Source organism: Hippocampus guttulatus, chromosome 11 (genome assembly GCF_054856545.1).
Source record: "Hippocampus guttulatus isolate MCC_2025c chromosome 11, RoL_Hgut_1.0, whole genome shotgun sequence".
Lineage (NCBI taxonomy): Eukaryota > Metazoa > Chordata > Actinopteri > Syngnathiformes > Syngnathidae > Hippocampus > Hippocampus guttulatus.
This window is the reverse complement of record NC_141271.1, coordinates 22,016,672-22,033,244: the sequence shown is the minus strand read 5'-3', so window position 1 is coordinate 22,033,244 and position 16,573 is coordinate 22,016,672. Positions and strand designations below refer to the sequence as shown.

The 16,573-nt window shown below is 58.8% G+C and overlaps 2 protein-coding genes across 2 annotated transcripts; one reads left to right on the top strand and one right to left on the bottom strand.

Moving 5' to 3' along the window:
* Positions 1-28: 28 nt before the first annotated feature.
* Positions 29-4,839, top strand: znf385b (zinc finger protein 385B). Its single transcript, XM_086123026.1, has 8 exons — positions 29-1,391; positions 1,926-2,080; positions 2,180-2,302; positions 2,389-2,548; positions 3,117-3,260; positions 3,443-3,630; positions 3,704-3,781; positions 4,142-4,839. Exons 1-8 carry the CDS (start codon positions 1,043-1,045, stop codon positions 4,262-4,264), a joined length of 1,320 nt encoding a protein of 439 aa, XP_085979152.1. The 5' UTR covers positions 29-1,042; the 3' UTR covers positions 4,265-4,839.
* On the bottom strand, positions 4,836-15,263 carry mylkb (myosin light chain kinase b). Its single transcript, XM_086123023.1, has 19 exons — positions 15,093-15,263; positions 13,957-14,972; positions 13,057-13,173; positions 12,570-12,635; positions 12,254-12,301; positions 12,058-12,185; positions 11,791-11,947; positions 10,909-11,099; positions 10,334-10,448; positions 10,219-10,251; positions 9,735-9,825; positions 9,021-9,224; positions 7,997-8,214; positions 7,779-7,902; positions 7,448-7,600; positions 7,154-7,368; positions 6,705-6,833; positions 6,532-6,644; positions 4,836-6,066 (listed from the first exon to the last, which is right to left on the bottom strand). The coding sequence occupies exons 2-19, from the start codon at positions 14,366-14,368 to the stop codon at positions 5,932-5,934; spliced, it is 2,649 nt and encodes an 882-aa protein (XP_085979149.1). The 5' UTR covers positions 14,369-14,972; positions 15,093-15,263; the 3' UTR covers positions 4,836-5,931.
* Positions 15,264-16,573: the final 1,310 nt, after the last annotated feature.

The window sequence follows — 16,573 nt, the reverse complement described above, 5'->3', positions numbered from 1 at the left end:
ACAAATGGCCATCTGGACTTCTACCTCCCTCACCAACGATCACTCAATTGGGCTTTGTCAAGTCAGCTTTATTGTCAAATAGGCTCTACGTGCAACATACTGTACGGCACAGATGAAATTTCTTTCCTCTCAACCACAGGGCAAACATTTTGCAGCGGGTCAACAAACAGCTTTTGCAAGGCACCCCCCCCCCCCCATCCTCGGTGGCGAGGGCAAAGGGAAGAGTACTGTATTTTTGTTTTCATGATCCGCACCCACATTTGTTGACATCGTCGTCACCGTCGTCGTCACCATCATCGCCCTCTTCCTCGGTGCTCAAATATTTTGAAAGGCTTCAAAAGTTGCGAATAGCCGTCACGGTTGTTCCAGTTTGATAAGTTTTGTCTTTGAAAGTTTACATTTGTGAAGTCAAAACTTGGTAAGAAACATTATAAACTGTGCGGTTAATATTGTCATGACAGAAGTGTCAAAAAGTTCGTGGTCGTTACAGTTCGTGGTAATTGCAACAATTGTTGGAGGGAGGAATGGTAGTGGTTGGGAATTCGTTTCCTCAATTCAAGTAATAACGGGAATCGGAGGACGTTGAATTGAGAAGTTAAACTGACATTGACAAACTACAGACCACGCAGGCAGGTGAAACTTAAATTTACAACGAAGCATCGTACAATCGTACGCCAAACACTGCGGCATATTTACCGCGAAGATAGAAATAAACGATGAAAACGCAGCGCGAAAAGCTCGGAATTCATCTGACGAGTACCGAACAAGTGGCAACGTAAGATGGCCGCCGGTTCCGTTTCCCCTGGCTTCACTTCTCCCCACCGCGATTAGACGGCATTCTTAGTCCCCTCATATGCTGTATATGCCCGTGTCTCTGCCGCGAGGTGGGACTTTTTTTTCACCCTTTCTTTTTCGGTGCTTTGCATTTTTTGTTCTTCAAGGAAGGAAGGAAGGACGTTGTCGGTGACGTACTTCCGAACGCGCGCGTGCTAGCCGAGAGACGTCTCTGTTCACTTCCGGTTCTGCGCGCAACAGCGGGAAAATGGACGGACGCAAACGCTGGAGCAGTTTCGGCGACGGCAGAGAAACGAGGAGCTACAACGGGAGAGACAAGTTCAAGTTCCCCAGAACGATGAGTAGCGCCAACCAGCATTACGGCCAACATTACAACGAGCAATACAACGCGAATTACAGCGCACACCCCAACGAGAACTACAACCAAGGTGCCAGCGAGCATTACAACGACCATTACGCCGCGCCACTCGGCCCCGGAGCGAACCGCTACAGCGGCGACGCCGGCTTCCAGCGCTTTCCCACGGAGCCCGGCGTCCAGCGAGCGCCGTGGAATCAAAACAAGACGGAGGCCATTTGCTGTTGCCCGGCACACGAAGGTAAGAAGCGGGCGTTTGGCCACGGAGCAAATGACAGGGAAAGCCTTTGACTCGAGGTCGCCGCGGTCGCTTGAGCCGACGGCGTGCGTACGTACTTTGGAGAATCCCACATCGGCGGACGACCGACGTCAAACGTCTTGATCGCGCCTCTACGCAAGACGGCAGCGGCTCAGGGCCCGATGAAAAAGTACTTTTGTTTTGAGCATTCTCCAAAAAGAAAGGCCCGCTTCAAAGGAATTCGACTCGTTTCCAGCGCGAGGATTGCTCACCTAAACCGAACTTGGTAGGCGGCCGAAAAGGATTGTGGGTAACCTGGCAAGAGCCAAATGGATTCCAAGGAGCTGTCCGCCGTTATCATTCGGCTACTTCCAAAAAATAGTTTTGAGAAATGAAAAACTCTACAAAACAGTTACTTGAAATGAAATATTGAAGTCAAACCAATAAAAAAAACTACTTTGCAACAGGAGAACAAAAAAAGAAGTTGGAAGACGTTGAAGAACTAATCAAGGACTCTGGTTCGTTTGCATTTGTCAGGAAACATGTGCGCCACGCTGGCCGCCGCCCTACCAGGCCTGCTCGCTGGCGCCGGAGGACAAGGCGGGATCATGATGAAACCTTTCCTGCATTTTCCCGTCAACAACAACACCGCTGCTCCACCTGCGCCTCATCTTTTCCCAAATTTCAACGCGGTGCGTCCAAACTGCACACTGGTGACTCCGCCGGCAGCTCGCCATCTGAAGTGTCACTTCACGCCGCTTTTTCTACTTTTTGTACGCGTACGCTCGCAGATGGACCCGGTGCAGAAAGCGGTGCTCAAGCACACGTTCGGCGGCCGCGGAGGCGGGGCCAAGGCGAGGAGGAGCACGCAGCCGGTCGAGTGCGGCGTCTGCCAGATCAAGTTCAACTCGGACGTGAGTGAGCCCCCCCCCCCCCCCCCTCCGGTGCCGCAAGAAGCCCGGCGTTGCTTTTGACGCCGCGTGTGCGCATGCGTTCACAGTCGCAGGCGGAGGCGCACTACCGAGGCAGCCGTCACGCCAAAAAGCTGAAGATGCAGCAGAGCAAGGAGGAGCACGACGAGGCGTCGGTGGACGCGGCCGGCAAAGACGGCGATGCCGGCCCCGCCCCTTCGGCGGGAACGTGCGCCGCTCGCAGCGCAGGTTGGCTTTGCTGGACAAACTTTTACTCCTTCCTTTCCCAAATTCACTCCTTTAAATTTCAGTGGCAACTTTGAGTTAGCCGCAAAATGTGCGTTGGGGAAAAAAAACGACGTACCATTTTCAATCTATGAACCCGATATACGAATGCGCTTTGTTCTGGCGCTGCCGGACCGTCATTGCACCCCCCGCAATCACAAATCATGTCGAGTCCAATTAATTTCTTCAGCCCTTTATGACAGAAAAGTCTCAAAGGGCTTCGCCTGCCCACAGTTGACCCCAAAAATCCAAATGACATTGCCGGATTTCAACAGAGAAAAACGAGAAACCTTGAGAAGGGGCCGCAGATGGGGCGATCCCCGTTCCAGGACGACGAGGCCGCAATGTCTCGCGAGTGGGCAACATCCGGCGCAACGCTGGGATGCCACACAATGTTGTTATTGTCCGTCCGTTATTTCTTGAAACGCCGCGTCCCTTTATTGAGGACAACAAGCCCTCGATGTCGCTGTCATCATGCGAAAGCCCCGTCGGAGACCCCCGCTCTTATTCAACTCTTCTCTTGTCGCCGCAGAAGCGGCCTCCTCCGGCAGCGCGGCGGGCCAAGCGGCCCCGCCCGCCGGCGAGTGGGACGCCGAGCGGGCCAAGAAGCTGCTCTACTGCTCGCTCTGCAAAGTCTCCGTCAACTCCCTCGTGCAGCTGGAGGCCCACAATTCAGGTCAGGCGTTGGCCCTCAAAATGTGCGGTACAATCAAAAGCGCAAACGTCCGCTATGGGAGCGCACGCCCCCGGGAGTCGGCGGTGGGCCGCTAACTCTTCGTTAGGGGGCTCTGCGAGACGGTCGGCGCCGGCCGAGCCGTTGCACATCACGCCTCCACGCCCCGGTCTTCTTGCCCGCAGGCACCAAGCACAAGAGCATGTTGGACTCCCGCAGCGGTTCGGGTCCCGTCACGGCGTCGCCGCGAGCCGGCGCGAAGGTCAAGTCGCCTCCCGCCGGCGCGCCTTCAAAGAGTTGCGCTCCTCAGAACAAAAGCTTCCACTGCGGAACCTGTAACATCCAGGTCAACTCTGAGATTCAACTCAAGCAGGTGACGGGACGCTCCTCCTGTTAGCCGCTCGCTACGTTAGCGTCGTCTGACTTGTTGACTGTTGTCGTTGCAGCACATCTCCAGCAGGAAGCACAAAGACCGCCTGGCGGGGAAGCCCACTAAGCCCAAATTCAACAAAAGTCAACGCACGGTCAGTGTCGATGCCGTCCTCTCCGACAAACGGCGCGCGTTAGCGTTAGCGTCACGCGAACGCGAGCCGTCGTGGCGAATGTCCCGAGCTTACTCGACGCCGTTCGAGGCTAGCGCTGCCGCTCTTAGCGACGGACGAGCATTAGCATCCTAAATCAAAGCTCGGACCCGTCGACTTATTTGATAGCTTTAGCACTCTCGCGCTCGGTTCAGACCGGACACGAGATATCGGGCGACGTCTGACGGTTGAAAGGTTGCGCTCCCCCTATTTTGAGCCCACGCAAACACTCGACCGCCGCTAGGAGCTCACGTCAGAAGTTGGCGTGGCTTTTTATTTTTGATATCTTTTTTTTGCTGTCAGGAGGTGAGCACGTCTTCTGATTTGACCTCGCCGCCGCCCGCCCCCTCGTCGAGCCCTTTACCCCACCCTGCGCCCGGACCAATCAGAGCCAGTCAAGGCTCCGCCCTCTTCGCGCCCTACTGAACCGGACGGCCACGTCGACGGGTAAGGCCGTCCCGGTCGCCGCCGCGTTTGGATGGGCGCGTCCGCATCAGCGGCCTTAAGACGCCCGGCGTGCCGAAAACCCGCCTGCGCCTTTTTCGGCGGCGTCCTCAAGCCTCGGACTTGAATTCACTCCTGCTTGAAACGTGAACCGTTTTGGGGCGAGAATAAGCGTCGGAAAGTTCCTTCCTCTTCGGCCCGGGGATTTCTCCACGGGAGGGGGCCCGTCCGGCCGCGACGTCGTCCAAATAGCTCGGGGGACGTTTGCGGCGGGGCCTGCCGCAGCTCCTCGGACGACTTGCCGCTCCTCCTCAACTGGACTGTCGGCCGAGTGGCCGAGTGTCGCTTTTGGATGCTTCAAAGACTTTGTCATGGACATGGACATGCCCGGAAAATGCGCGACAGATTCCCCGACCTTCCAAAACGTCGGCGCGGGCGCCCGTCACAGAGAAGTGACCGTCGCGCCGTTTGTTTGTGAAACGGAACCGTAGCGCTTCGGAATCCGCCGAGGGAACCGGATCCAAAAGGCGAGGGTCAAATAAAAGGCCAGAAATGTTTTGCTTGGGTTTGTTTTGTTTGTTTTTTTAGTGAGAACAACAACAAAAAAATGGAATCATTGTGTTTGAAAGATGAGCGCAAGCGGTGCAGCCAAATGAATCCAAGGAAGAAAGACACGGGTGGGAAGAAATCAATCCAATTTCATGCAACAACCTTTTTTTTTCTCTTCTTAATTTATATCGACACACCGTCGCACCCGGATCCTTTTTAACCACCACGTTGGTTCCTTATTTATTGCTCATTACTTGACATTTTCTTTTACCATGCAAAGTGCCTGTGAGTGTTTTATTTATTTATTTTTTCCTTCCTAGCGCTCTAGAAATAAAAGGTGTTCTTCTCGTCATCACGGCGGCGCGGTTGTCAAAAGTGGGTCAGTGCTTGTGATGGCGCGTAGGCCGGCCCAGACGACCTCGCTGACCCTGACCGGCCGCCGCTGTTGAGGCCCAAAATGGAGGCGTATGCAAGCAATGTGTTTTTTTTTTTTTTTTTTGGGAGGGGGGGTGATTCTCTTATTGGTTCCGTGTGACGAAGTACAATTGTGCCGTTGTCGTACGTGTTCAACCCGCTATAGACTTGGACAAACCTTCTAAGTACACAACTAACGCTTGGACAAACATGGGCGTGAAATCAAATTTGAAGTATGCAAGGGCGCGCGCGCGCAAACACACACAAACGCACACACACACGTGACGTGTTGAGTGTGCCAAAAGAAAGTGCGGCAATGTGTGCGGAGTGTGTGTGTTTGTAAGGCGGGGACGAGCGGAGGTCTTGGAACTCGCGACGAGGCAACTCCTTTTCTGACGGGTGTGACCAACTGACCCAGAAAGTGACCGCCCACTTGACTGTTGTGGATTCTCCGCGGCGTCCCGTTTTGGGGCCGGCGGAGGGATGGCGTTTGACGGCTTTCGATTTTGAATCCCGGTTGATGACAGCGACGTGGTCATCATCAGAATGCCGTTGGCGCTAACTTGGCCGCGACTCCGCGCGATCCATCTGGGTGGTTTTGCGGGCACCCTCGTCCTGGTCTCTGTGTGCCACTTCCTGTCAGAGCTGCCCCCCTCGCCCCCACCAGAGTCCGGCGGCTGTGAAGCTCACTCCTCCTCCTCCTCCTCCTCCTCCTCCCCTTCTCCAGCCATGACCTCCACCAGCAGCTCGGCGGTGCAGGTGGCCTCACCCAGATTGTTGACGGCCTTCACCGTGTACTTGGCGTCGTCGTCGCCCGACACCTGCCGCGGAAAACCAAGTCGGGAGAAAAGGCTCAAGTCTCCCGACGGACAGCGTCTGCAAAACACTTTGGCGGGATTTCTTGGGGAACGTGACTAATGTCTCCACGCCCCCAAAGTTGAGGATTTCGGGCTGAGATTTGAGTCCCGACATCAAACGTGCGCGAGGCCACCTTTATTTGACGGCCTTTCGACTCTTGTCCGACTGCCGACAAGATTGAGTACTTTTGGTTGTTGGGGTACTCTGGAGGAGTATTTGAGTTGGGCATCTGTACGCCTGTCGTGGCTTTCACTTCTTGCTCGAGGTCTGCCTCGGCCGTTCATTTGGTGCCCCTTTTTGCCAGTGTTGTGCTTCCCTTCTGAAATAGCTTTTTCTTTTTGACCCCCCCCCCCCCCCCTCTCGGCATCCTGTCTTTGGGGTATGCTATGTCACCAGCGCGCTTTGTGGAAGGCGACGGCGTCGGGCACCTCAGAAATGACCAGGCTGCAGTTTCCGTCCTCCTCGTAGTCGATCTGGAAGTGCCTGGTCTCCTTGATGGGCTGCTCGTCCTTGTACCACACCACCTCGGGGTCGGGGTAACCTGCCGACGGTTCGCGCGGTCAAGCCCGGAGCGGGCGGCCTCGGCGGCGGGCCGGGGTACCTTCGATCTTGCAGTCGAAGCGCGCGGCGCTGCCCTCCACCACCTCCACGTCCCGGATGACGGCGCTGAAGCTGGGCTTGCACTCGGCCTTCTGCTCCAGCTCCAAGCACTCCAGGAAGCGGTCGTCCTCTGAATCGCACAACGGCCTCGGCTTCGCTTTGCTCTCGTTGAACGGCAACGGCGCCGTCGACAACCAGAACGAGCTTTGGAACCGGGCGTCAATCTGGGAGCGACTTGACATCCGCCGCCACTCGCGCACGGACCGCAAAGGACAAGGGGGTCCGAGCGGCCCGAAATGGGGTCGCCCGCCGCCCCGAACGCGAAAACGGACGCGGCCTTCGACAGCTCGCGGAACAGCGACGCGAGCGGCGATCGATGGGGAGGGCGACGCGCAACCTCCCCGTCGCCCAAGGCTTCCGCCATGTTTTGGTTTTCAAATGCGAGCGTACCTTCAGTAGGCGAGCCCCTCTTGGCGTGGACGCCCGCCATCATGGCCATGGACGAGAGTCTGCCGATGGCTTTGATGGCGTGGCCCGTTTTCTGCCACTTCCTCCTCAGGATGTACTTTTTCATCCTCTCCTTGGACAGCTTCTTGGCCTTCATGGTGTTGGTGTCCTGCTTGAGCCAGGTGTGCTCCAGACACTGGGGGCAGGTCAGACGCGCCCTGCGAACGCAAAGCGGAGCGCGAGTGACGACCCCGCTCGGAGTGCGCCGCGACGGCGTGCGAGCGAAAGCCGGCTGACTTCATGTCCTTCTTGAGCAGCCTGGTGATGAAGTCCTTGGCGTCGTCCGAGATCTCGTCAAAGGCCTCGTCCTCAAAGTCCCACGTGGCCGAAGTCACGTTGGCCAACGTCTCGTTGTCGTTGTCGCCCATGAAGGGGGACAGCCCGCTCAGCCTGACGGGGAGAAAGCCGGGTCGAGCGAGGGCACGGGCCGAAGGCTTTTGCACGTTTGAGCAAGGAGCAGAATACTCTGCCGGTGATGCCAGATGACCTCGGTAATGCGTGACCGACGATCTCCGGCGCCTGGCCTCGGTTGCCGGGAGGCGGCGGGCGACTCGGGTCCGATACTCACAGAATGTAGCAGATGACGCCGATGCTCCACATGTCGGTGGGGTAACCGATGGCTTCGTAGTTGATGACTTCGGGTGCCACAAACTCGGGCGTTCCGAACAAAACTTTGAGGGTCCCGGCGTTTTCTGCGGGAGACAAAGAGCAGGGTCGCTCGGGTCAGGAGGCGACCCCGAGGTCGGCTCGGCGCTCGTCTGAAGTCTCGGAGCGGGCTGAGGTCACCTAGCCGCCTGGCCAGGCCAAAGTCGATGAGTTTGATCTTGCTGCCGATCTTGTTGACGCACATGATGTTCTCCGGCTTGAGGTCCAGGTGCACGATGCCCTGCTTGTGGATGAAGCCCACGCCGTCCACGATCTGCAGCATGTACTTGATCACCTCGCGCTCCGACAGCTCAAAGTCCTCGTCGATGATGCGCTCGAACAGCTCGCCGCCCGAGATCCTGTCCGGCACAGGAAGCGAGTCACTCCGGGCGGCCGTTTGGTCTTGGCAAAGTCCAGTCGCGGTCGCTGGTCAATCGCGAGGTCCGGTCCGGTCTTTAAGGGTCTTTGGATCTTGCGCCGATAATGTGATTTGTCGGACTCGCGTCCTTACCGAGGCCGCGGGTAAGCCGCATGACTTACCGCCGGACTTGATTTGACCTCACCGGCCAAAGACAAATTTCACGGCGACTCGGATTGATCAACACAATTGCGAGCAGGTCCATTTTTTTTTTTTTTTTTAGGAGACTAAAGGTATCGCTTTCATGTTCACATGTCTCCTTTTCAATTTTTTGGGCAGAACTACCTCCCAAATCTGCTGAGTAATCACCTCTCGGTAGTTCTCGTGGTAGTTTGGGGCTCCTTGTGCAATGCCTCGAGACACCACAAGATGGCTCCCAAAGCCCGCCGACTTGGTGGCGACCTTGCCGCATTTTATTTTTCATTAAATCAAAATCTAATCCGGAGGTCGCTGAGCAAGCGGTTAGCGCGACCGCCTCGCAGTTCATTGGGCAGTTTGAATCCCGTGAGACTCAAGCGGCTTTTCCTCCTGCCGTCTTACCAAAACCTTGAGAAATGATCCTTCGATGTGAACGCGAGCCTAGTCGGGAAGGACGCGGTGGTGGGAATCTTTCAACGGCGCGTCGGAAGCGAGCGAGAATCGAATCGGTCCGGTCGCGTCCGGTGTCGAAGTTGAGTCACAAGTCACGTGAAGAGCGGCTCGAGTCGAGCGGGGTCCGAGTCGCGCCGAACTCCGAAAGCGCCCTACATCTCCAGCACCACCGCGATGTCCGACTTTCCCTCGAAGGCGTCCACGCACTGGACCAGCTTGGGATGGTGCAGGCTGTTCATGATGCCGATCTCATGCCGGACGTTGTCTTTGTCCTTGGCCGAGTACGCCTTGATGAACTTGCCCGCCCACACCTTCTTGGTGGCCTTCTCCACGAGCTTGAACACCTGACCGAACTTGCCCCTGCGACACCAACACATCTGGTGAGAAACCGCAAGTTGGGTGGCGGGGCTTTCAAAAGTCAAGCTGGGGAAATCCAGGCTGGAGTTCTGCGATACCGCAGATTTTCAAAAAGGAAACGGTCCGGCCAATTTGTAGGCCGCGCGGCAAGGTTTTCCCAAGGGTGGTCACGTGACGGCCGCGTGCCGAGCCGCGATCGGTCGTCAACCCGAGCGACCGGGCGGCAAGTAGCCGAACGGGCGCCCCCCGAGATGGATCGAAACGGCGGCATTTTGCGGCCTCGTTCATATTCCACAAAGGCGAGCTTCATCGGACGCCGGGATACCGCCCTCGGAGTCGCGGGGCCCGCATAAAACGTATGAACGCAAAGATGATTTTGGACATTGACGGACGGCTACGTGCGTTTTCTGAGAAAATGAGAACTAGGGACAGGGATCCGGATCACCCGCCCCACGCGCCAAAGGCCGCACCCCGCACGGACGTCATTGAGTGCGCGTGCCGAAAGGAGCTTACGTTCCCAGCCTCTCCTCCACGTCGTACAGCTCCTTCACCTTGACGTCGGTTCGGACCGTCACCTGCCTGTAGTCGGGCTCCTTCTCCGAGTCTGCCGCACGGGGAAGACCTTGTCAGAGCACTCGCGTGACGCTCAAACCAGCAACCCCGTGGCCCAACGTCACACACGTGCGAGTCATGAGCAAGTTCCAGGCCTTAACCATCAATCAAAAGTCAAGTCCAGTCATGACTTCAGTCCCCCCCGGCCCCCCATGACCTTTCTGTCTTCGCCGGTCAACGCCCAATCAATCCGTGCGCTGGCTCTCTGAGTGGCAAAATTTCGCATGTTGTCTATCTCCAGGCCACACCCCCCACCCCGTTTTTTTTTTTTTTAGACAGACTCCTTGGGACCAAATGTAAGAATCTTTGGCTGGAGTTGAGTCGTGAAAACATCCGAAAAGAGCGTTTTGTTCAGAGTGTCAAGAGAAAGCGCGAGTATCCCTACCGTCCTCCTCCTCCTCCGCCTCCTCCTGGTTCTCTGTCGACGGAAGTAGAGAACGCAACCTGTTACTCAAGTCACGGCCACGCCGCTAGCGCCCGCTTTGCCGGCGCGTCCTCACCGCTGTCGTCCGCCAGGCCCACGGTGACGTCCTCGGACTCGGCGCTCGGCTCGCCGATGCCGTAGATGTTCTCCGCTCGGATGCGGAACTTATATTGGCGCTCCGGAAGAAGGTTCTGGCGGCGGACGAGACGGGGGACACGATCACGGCCGCGTTTGCGGACAAGATCTTAGACCGAAGCGAGGGCTTCCCCTGCGGTCTATTAGGGCTGGCGTTTCCAGCCCAGCTCAAAGTTCAGGATCACGGAACCGCGCCCAAGCGATCGGCACACCCCCGCCCTCCAACGTACGACCGGCTGCTGCATCCCAGGAAGACGCCCCCAAGCCCAATTGGTCACGGCGGGATCTGGCATCAATGGGGCGGCGTCGCCCTAACAAACGCGATCGCTGTGATTTTCGTACAAGCGCCCGGCCAGCGGAGGGCGTCGCCGTCACGCGTCGAGGGCGCGGAAAGAGAAACGCGCGGGTCATCTGCACGGAAAAGGGACGAGAACAAAGACTCGGGGGGCAAGGACCTGGCCTGAGAAAGGGTGACGATGGACAAAAATGGAAACGCGGACGAGGCGGCGGACGCACTTGGACGTTGTAGGATGTGCTGTTGCAGGACACGAGCGGCGTCCACTTCTGGTCCACAGAGTTGTACATCTCAAGGTGGTAGGTCTGGACGGCGCTGCCGCCATCGTAGGTGGGACCGTACCAGGACAGCGTCAGTCCGGAACGCTTCACGTCGGACAGGGCCGGAACCTTGGCGGGCGGGTCCGGCTTGTCTGGAGGACGGAGGACATTTTGGACGCCGGCTCCATCTGGCGACGAGTCGGCTCACCGCTTTGAAGCTACCAGCTACGAGCGTCACGCGCCGCGGGCAAACGATTGTTTTAGAAAAGAGTGGACGTGCCCTTTCTGAGACGGAGCAAAAGCGTGCGCGGGGGAAGGAAGGCTCGGCGCGCCCGGGCGGAGGTCACCCGAAGGCCGAGCCGACGGGAAACGTCGCTCCTCCGCCGCCGCCATAAAAGGCTTCCCCGAACAAAGATCGCTCGACCCGCGCCGAGCCGACCGCCTGAGCTCAGTATAGCGTGGCGACAGTAAGCCGAGACACGTGCTCGGACCGCGCGCCGTGCTAATGCGCTATAACACGGCAAGATTCGGAGATGGAATCCGTCCCACTAAATGCGTCGAAGCGGCGCGATTTTGACTTTCTGGACCTGGATTTGACACCTCTGAACCTCGCCTATTTGAATACAGCGTTGACAACGCGCGTATGCTAACTGGAGAATACGCCAATGCTAACACGCTAACCTCGCCACGAACGCGCCTCCCGTGAGCGCTGACGTGACGATGCTCAACCGCCGACGCTAATCGTCACGGCGGCGCGCGCGAATCCGAACCATCGTCCCGCGAGACGCCGACTCGTGAACGCTAATGCTAAGATGCTTACGGGTAAAAGAAAAAATTGCTCACCCACGATGGTGAGGTTGAGAGCGGCCTGCCGGAGGCCGTATTGGTTCCTCAGCTCGATGGTGTAGCATCCGCAGTGCTCCTGCCGTCCGCTGGCGATGGTCAGCAGGCTGCCGCCGTCCGTACTGCGGATGGACGTCCCCGCCGCCCCCTCCTGGATCTGCGCGCGGGACACGGGCGGCCCACGTTCAAAGCCGGCGGCCGGCGAGGGCGCCGCCGGCCGGCGAGGGCGCCGCCGGCCGGCGAGGGCGCCGCCGGCGCGCGTCTCACCGGTTTCCTGAACTTGAGCCACGTGCAGCTGATTGGCGGAGCCCCGGAGAACTTGCAGAGGATCTCCACCTTCTCCCCCGCCAGGATCTTCATGTCCTCCGGGAACTGAACGATGTGAGGAGGCAGCGCTGCGCACACACGCACGCCTCAGTAAGCACACCTGCCGCCTGTGCGCACGCGTGCGTCTGTGCGTCACCTTGCTTGGGAGGCGTCTTGGCCGTGGGCTTCTTTATTCGAGCTTCACCTGTCAAGACAAACATGATGACTTGTCCAAAAATGCCCCCGCCCATGTTTGGGCCTCCTGAGGTGCGCTGCTTCCTGTTTGCCTTCTATACGAGCCCTTTACTGTGCGTATTTGCGTGACGCAAGCGAAGCAGCGCTCCCAGTCGGCTCGCCCTTATTGGGGGGAGGGGGGGGGGGGCTTGTTCACTCATCATTGGTCTTGTTGGCGGCGGGAGCCCGATGACCACTCCAATTAGCATTCAAGTGGTTGTGCGTTTTGGTCAACTTACTCTCCAAGGTGGCCGCCGCCGTCTTCTTGTCGGAAGTCTTGTCCGCCGCAGACTTTTCCGGAGGATCTGCCGACGCAAAAGCCTTCAAACACTTTGAGGCAAAATAGGCCCGCTCGGAGCTAATTCGCAACCGTACCGCCGACTGACCGCGTTTTCCGTCGCTCGGCGGACTTTCCGCGTCTTGAGCCGAGAGCAAACATTTGAATCGCACGCTCGTGACGCTGGCGCACGTGTCAGTTTGTGTGTGTGTGTATATAGAGAGAGAGAGAGAGAGAGATACACAGCCCCCCCACACTTGTATAAATCAACTCATGTTTGTGTGTTTTCGCAGGTCCAGCAAAGGTGGCGCAAAACCAAACGCTGGCAAATGCGCCGAGGGGGGGAAAAAAAGTGACTCCAATGTGGACTTTGGCGTCGCTATCCCATTTCATCCGGTCAGCGGAGGCACGCTTGCGCCATCGTTTGCCGGCACGGGAATACGACTTACCGTCCACCAGCACCAGACAGGAGCATTCGGCCCAGCCCGCCGAGTTTTCCACTTTGCATTTGTACTCGCCTTCGTCCTCGGGCAGCGCCTTGTCGATGCTCAGCGAGCACACGCCGCCTGTCGCGGGGGCGTCGGCGCCGCGCACAAACAAGTAAGCCAGCAAACAAAAACGTGATCATCCCGAATGAGAAGTTGCCGGCCCGCGTTCCTTTTCGCGCTTTGCTCCGGAAAAGCGCGAAAAGGCGACGGGCTCGACGCTTTGCCGTGGGTCGCCGCGGGGTGGGGAGAAAAACACGGACGGCATTTGGGCTTTCGCTCGGGGAAACGACTCGAGCCGTCGTCGGCCGCCGGTCGCTTCGAGCGGTCCAGTGTTGCGCCGATTGGCCGGAAGCGCCAACGCGTTCCGTTTGGGCTCTTATTTGAAAAAAGGGTCGCAATCGCTCACGTGGCAAGTGAGGGCAAAACGCATTCACTCGGTCAAGGCTTTCGTTCTGGAAAATGTGCCCCCCCCCCCCATAAAACAAAAATCAACAGATTGACGTCAGTTGGAGGAGCGCTCGCAAGAAAAAAACGGCTGTTAAATTTCACGGAATGAAATGAGCTGTCGCCATGCCTCAAACGGCTCAAGAAAAAAGCTTCCGTGCTGAAATGGTCGCTCGCAAGCCACCGGGAGCTTTGACTGGTCGCTGCGCTCGCTCGACGTTGCCGCAGTCGCCGGAAAGTCGACCGCTGGCACACTTTTTCACTTTGGCGTTTTTTTGGCACGCGAGGACCGACCGATCATTTGCGAGCGAGGTGAAAATTGGCATTTTGCAAGTGGTGGACATTGTGTGTGTGCGTGTGTGGCTGCCAGTCACGCTTGGGGTTGCGTGCGGCGTGCGTGCGTGCGTGCGTGTTGACCTTGGTTTTTGAGAACGATGAACTTGGAGGCTTTGACAAGTTTGCCGTCGAGCGTCCAGCTGGCGCCGCCGTCGCAGGCGGCGTCCAGTCGGCACTGCAGGTGCAGGCGCCGCCCGTCCAGAACGGTGGCGTCGCGCAGCTTCTCCGCGAAGCGCGGCGGCGTCTTTCCGCCGCCGTCCTTCACGCAGTTGTTGGCCATCTCGCCGCCCCGTCCGTTTTTGGCCTCGTCGCCGCCGCTCTTCTCGTCGTCGACGGCGTTGTTCTTGGCGGGCGCCCGGACCGGGCCGCCGCCGCCGCCGCCCTTCTTCCCCAGCACGGCGCGGAAGTCCATCTGCGCCGCGGCGCCGCTGGCCGCCTTGCGCTCGTCCTCCGTCTTGGCCTTGACCCCCTTCAAGTTGGCCTTAAAATCCATGGTGGCGAGGCGGCGCCCTCCCCCGCTCTCCCGGCGGCGGCGGGCGGGCGCGGACTTGCTTCCCGCACCCGTCCGGCGCACCTCCCGACCTCCTCCTTCTTCCTGCCGCCGCTCTTTCTCGGAGTTCTCGGTGTCGGCGCTCTTCCTGCGGTCGGAGTCGTTCTCGTCGGGGTGTTTCTACCGCCTCTGGCTCGGCCCCTCGCCGACGCGGCTCGACCCTTCTCGTTTGGTTGCGCCGACTCCTTTTTGGGCACTCCCCCCTTCCTCCCCGCTTGGCTCGCCGCCACCGAGGACTCGGGCCGCGAGCCGGCTCTTCTTCGAGTTTTCGGCGTGGCGGGCGCGGCGGCGGTTCAGGTGTTCCTCACTCGACGTGTCCGGCCCGCGCCTCGGCCGGGTTCCCCGCTTGGAGTCGCTCTCGCCGTTGCGCCGGTTCTCCGACCGGCGTCTCCGCCTTTCCCCCTCGCTCGGCTTGCCGCCGCCGCGAGCCGCGTCCGCTCCGCCGGCGCTCGCGCTCGGGCCCCTCGCGATTGTTGCCGGTCTTCCGGTTAGCGTCGGGGCGCTCGCTCCCGCTGCGGATGGACTCTGCCGGCTCCCCCTCCGCTTCCTCGGCGGATGGAGCGAAGGAGAGAATAAACAGCTGGGTTAAAGCCCCCGGCCTGGAAGAGCGGCGCCCGCCCCCCCCCCCCTGCGACTGGGGCGGCGGGGATGCGGAGGGAGGTCTTACATCACACGGAGTGAGCGGCGTGGCCAAATAAGGTCATGGAGCCCGAAGACCGGCGGAGCCGACTCGCCGCGGCCTTGGCCGGTTCCCACGGAACGCCGCCCCGGGCGGGAAGTGGCGCCCGCGGCGCTCTTTTGCGGGGGCCCGCCAATCAAAGGTGACGCTGAATGATTGGCACCCCGACGCGAAGTGATGTCACGGCACACCTGGGAACGGGGCGGATGGGAAGACACCGGTCGATGGACCGATTAGAGGAGCTTTGGGGAATTTAAGCACGCGGGCCGCCTGGGACGGGGGGTGGGGGGGGTGGGTGAGGATGATGATGATGGGGGAGGTGCAGGGCGGCAAAAGTATCCAGCACATGCAAACAATGTACCGGAAGCACAAGTCGGAGCAGCAGCGGTTGTTGCGAGATGTGCTTGAAAAACAAGCGCACCCTCGCGACTCGACCCCCACCGCGACCTTGACCGCGACCCCGACTTTGACTGACAGCATCGCGGCTACTTGCAAGTACTCGCAAAAGATCAAAGATGCGGAGGAGCTTTTCGGATTCGACGAAGCAACCGATTGGCTTCAGGGGGTTCCTCACCAGGGGGGGGGGGGGGGGCAGCCATAAATCACGGAAGCGCACTCGCGCAAAGAACATCCCATCAAACACGCGCGCGCGCACGTGTGTGAGCACTGGTGTCTGTGTCAGATGTCGGAGGGAAAAGGAAACTCAAACTCCTTATATGGTCAAGACCAGCCAGAACACTCAGATACACACACACACACACACACACATGCAGTAAATGAACCATGTGTGTGTGTGTGTGTCCGAGAATAGGGAGAGCGGGGAATTTCCTGTTTCTGGACCATTTTCCAAATGGAAATGTGCTTGTGCGCTTTTTTTTTTTTTTTGGGTTTTGTTCTTTTTTTGGGTCCTGATCTGCGAGCCGGGCGCGCCGTTCTCAAGCGCGCATCCGAGTGAAATTGCCCTCGGCCCGTTCCGAATCCTTGACTTTGTCTCGGGAAGGCTTTCCGCGACCGGCGCGTTCCGCAAATGTTTCCGCCCCGTCTTGAAATGCCCGCAGCGCGTTTGAAAATGGCCACCCCGACGTCGGCCCAACGCGAGATGTCCTCACAAGGGTTTGAGACGCGCGCGTTTCCAGCGCATGCCCTTCTTGGGTGGACCGCAGCTTTTTACTGGGCGGCGCGCGTGTGCGAGCGGCGTGTTTTGTCTTTATAAGGCCTCCGGCGCTGCGCGACTTTGGCGCTCCTTGGGCCGGGGCGGCCGCGCGCGCGCGGGCGGGTCGCGGACGGCCGCGCGCCTGGCGCCGTCGTCCGGACGCTCGGATTACCGCATGCTGAGCGCGCCGAGCAAAACGATCCGACCGCCGCTAGCCGCTAGCCGCCAGCCCCTCTCTCTCTCTCCGTCTCTCCGCGCGCGCGTGCACGGCTCTCGACTGTCATTGAAAAACTTCATGTTGGGATTTGAATGAAGA

Bases quoted from the DNA above. Each gene is read 5' to 3' on its own strand.
- mylkb (XM_086123023.1), bottom strand. From the start codon at position 14,368: ATGGATTTTAAGGCCAACTTGAAGGGGGTCAAGGCCAAGACGGAGGAC. The intron at 8,215-9,020 runs GTAGGGCGCTTT...TGTGCCGGACAG, and splicing joins ATCGCGGTGGTGCTGGAGAT to GATCTCGGGCGGCGAGCTGT. The intron at 7,601-7,778 runs GTGAGTATCGGA...TCTCCCCGTCAG, and splicing joins GGCGTCATCTGCTACATTCT to GCTGAGCGGGCTGTCCCCCT.
- znf385b (XM_086123026.1), top strand. From the start codon at position 1,043: ATGGACGGACGCAAACGCTGGAGCAGTTTCGGCGACGGCAGAGAAACG. The intron at 2,303-2,388 runs GTGAGTGAGCCC...ATGCGTTCACAG, and splicing joins AGATCAAGTTCAACTCGGAC to TCGCAGGCGGAGGCGCACTA. The intron at 3,261-3,442 runs GTCAGGCGTTGG...TCTTGCCCGCAG, and splicing joins GCTGGAGGCCCACAATTCAG to GCACCAAGCACAAGAGCATG.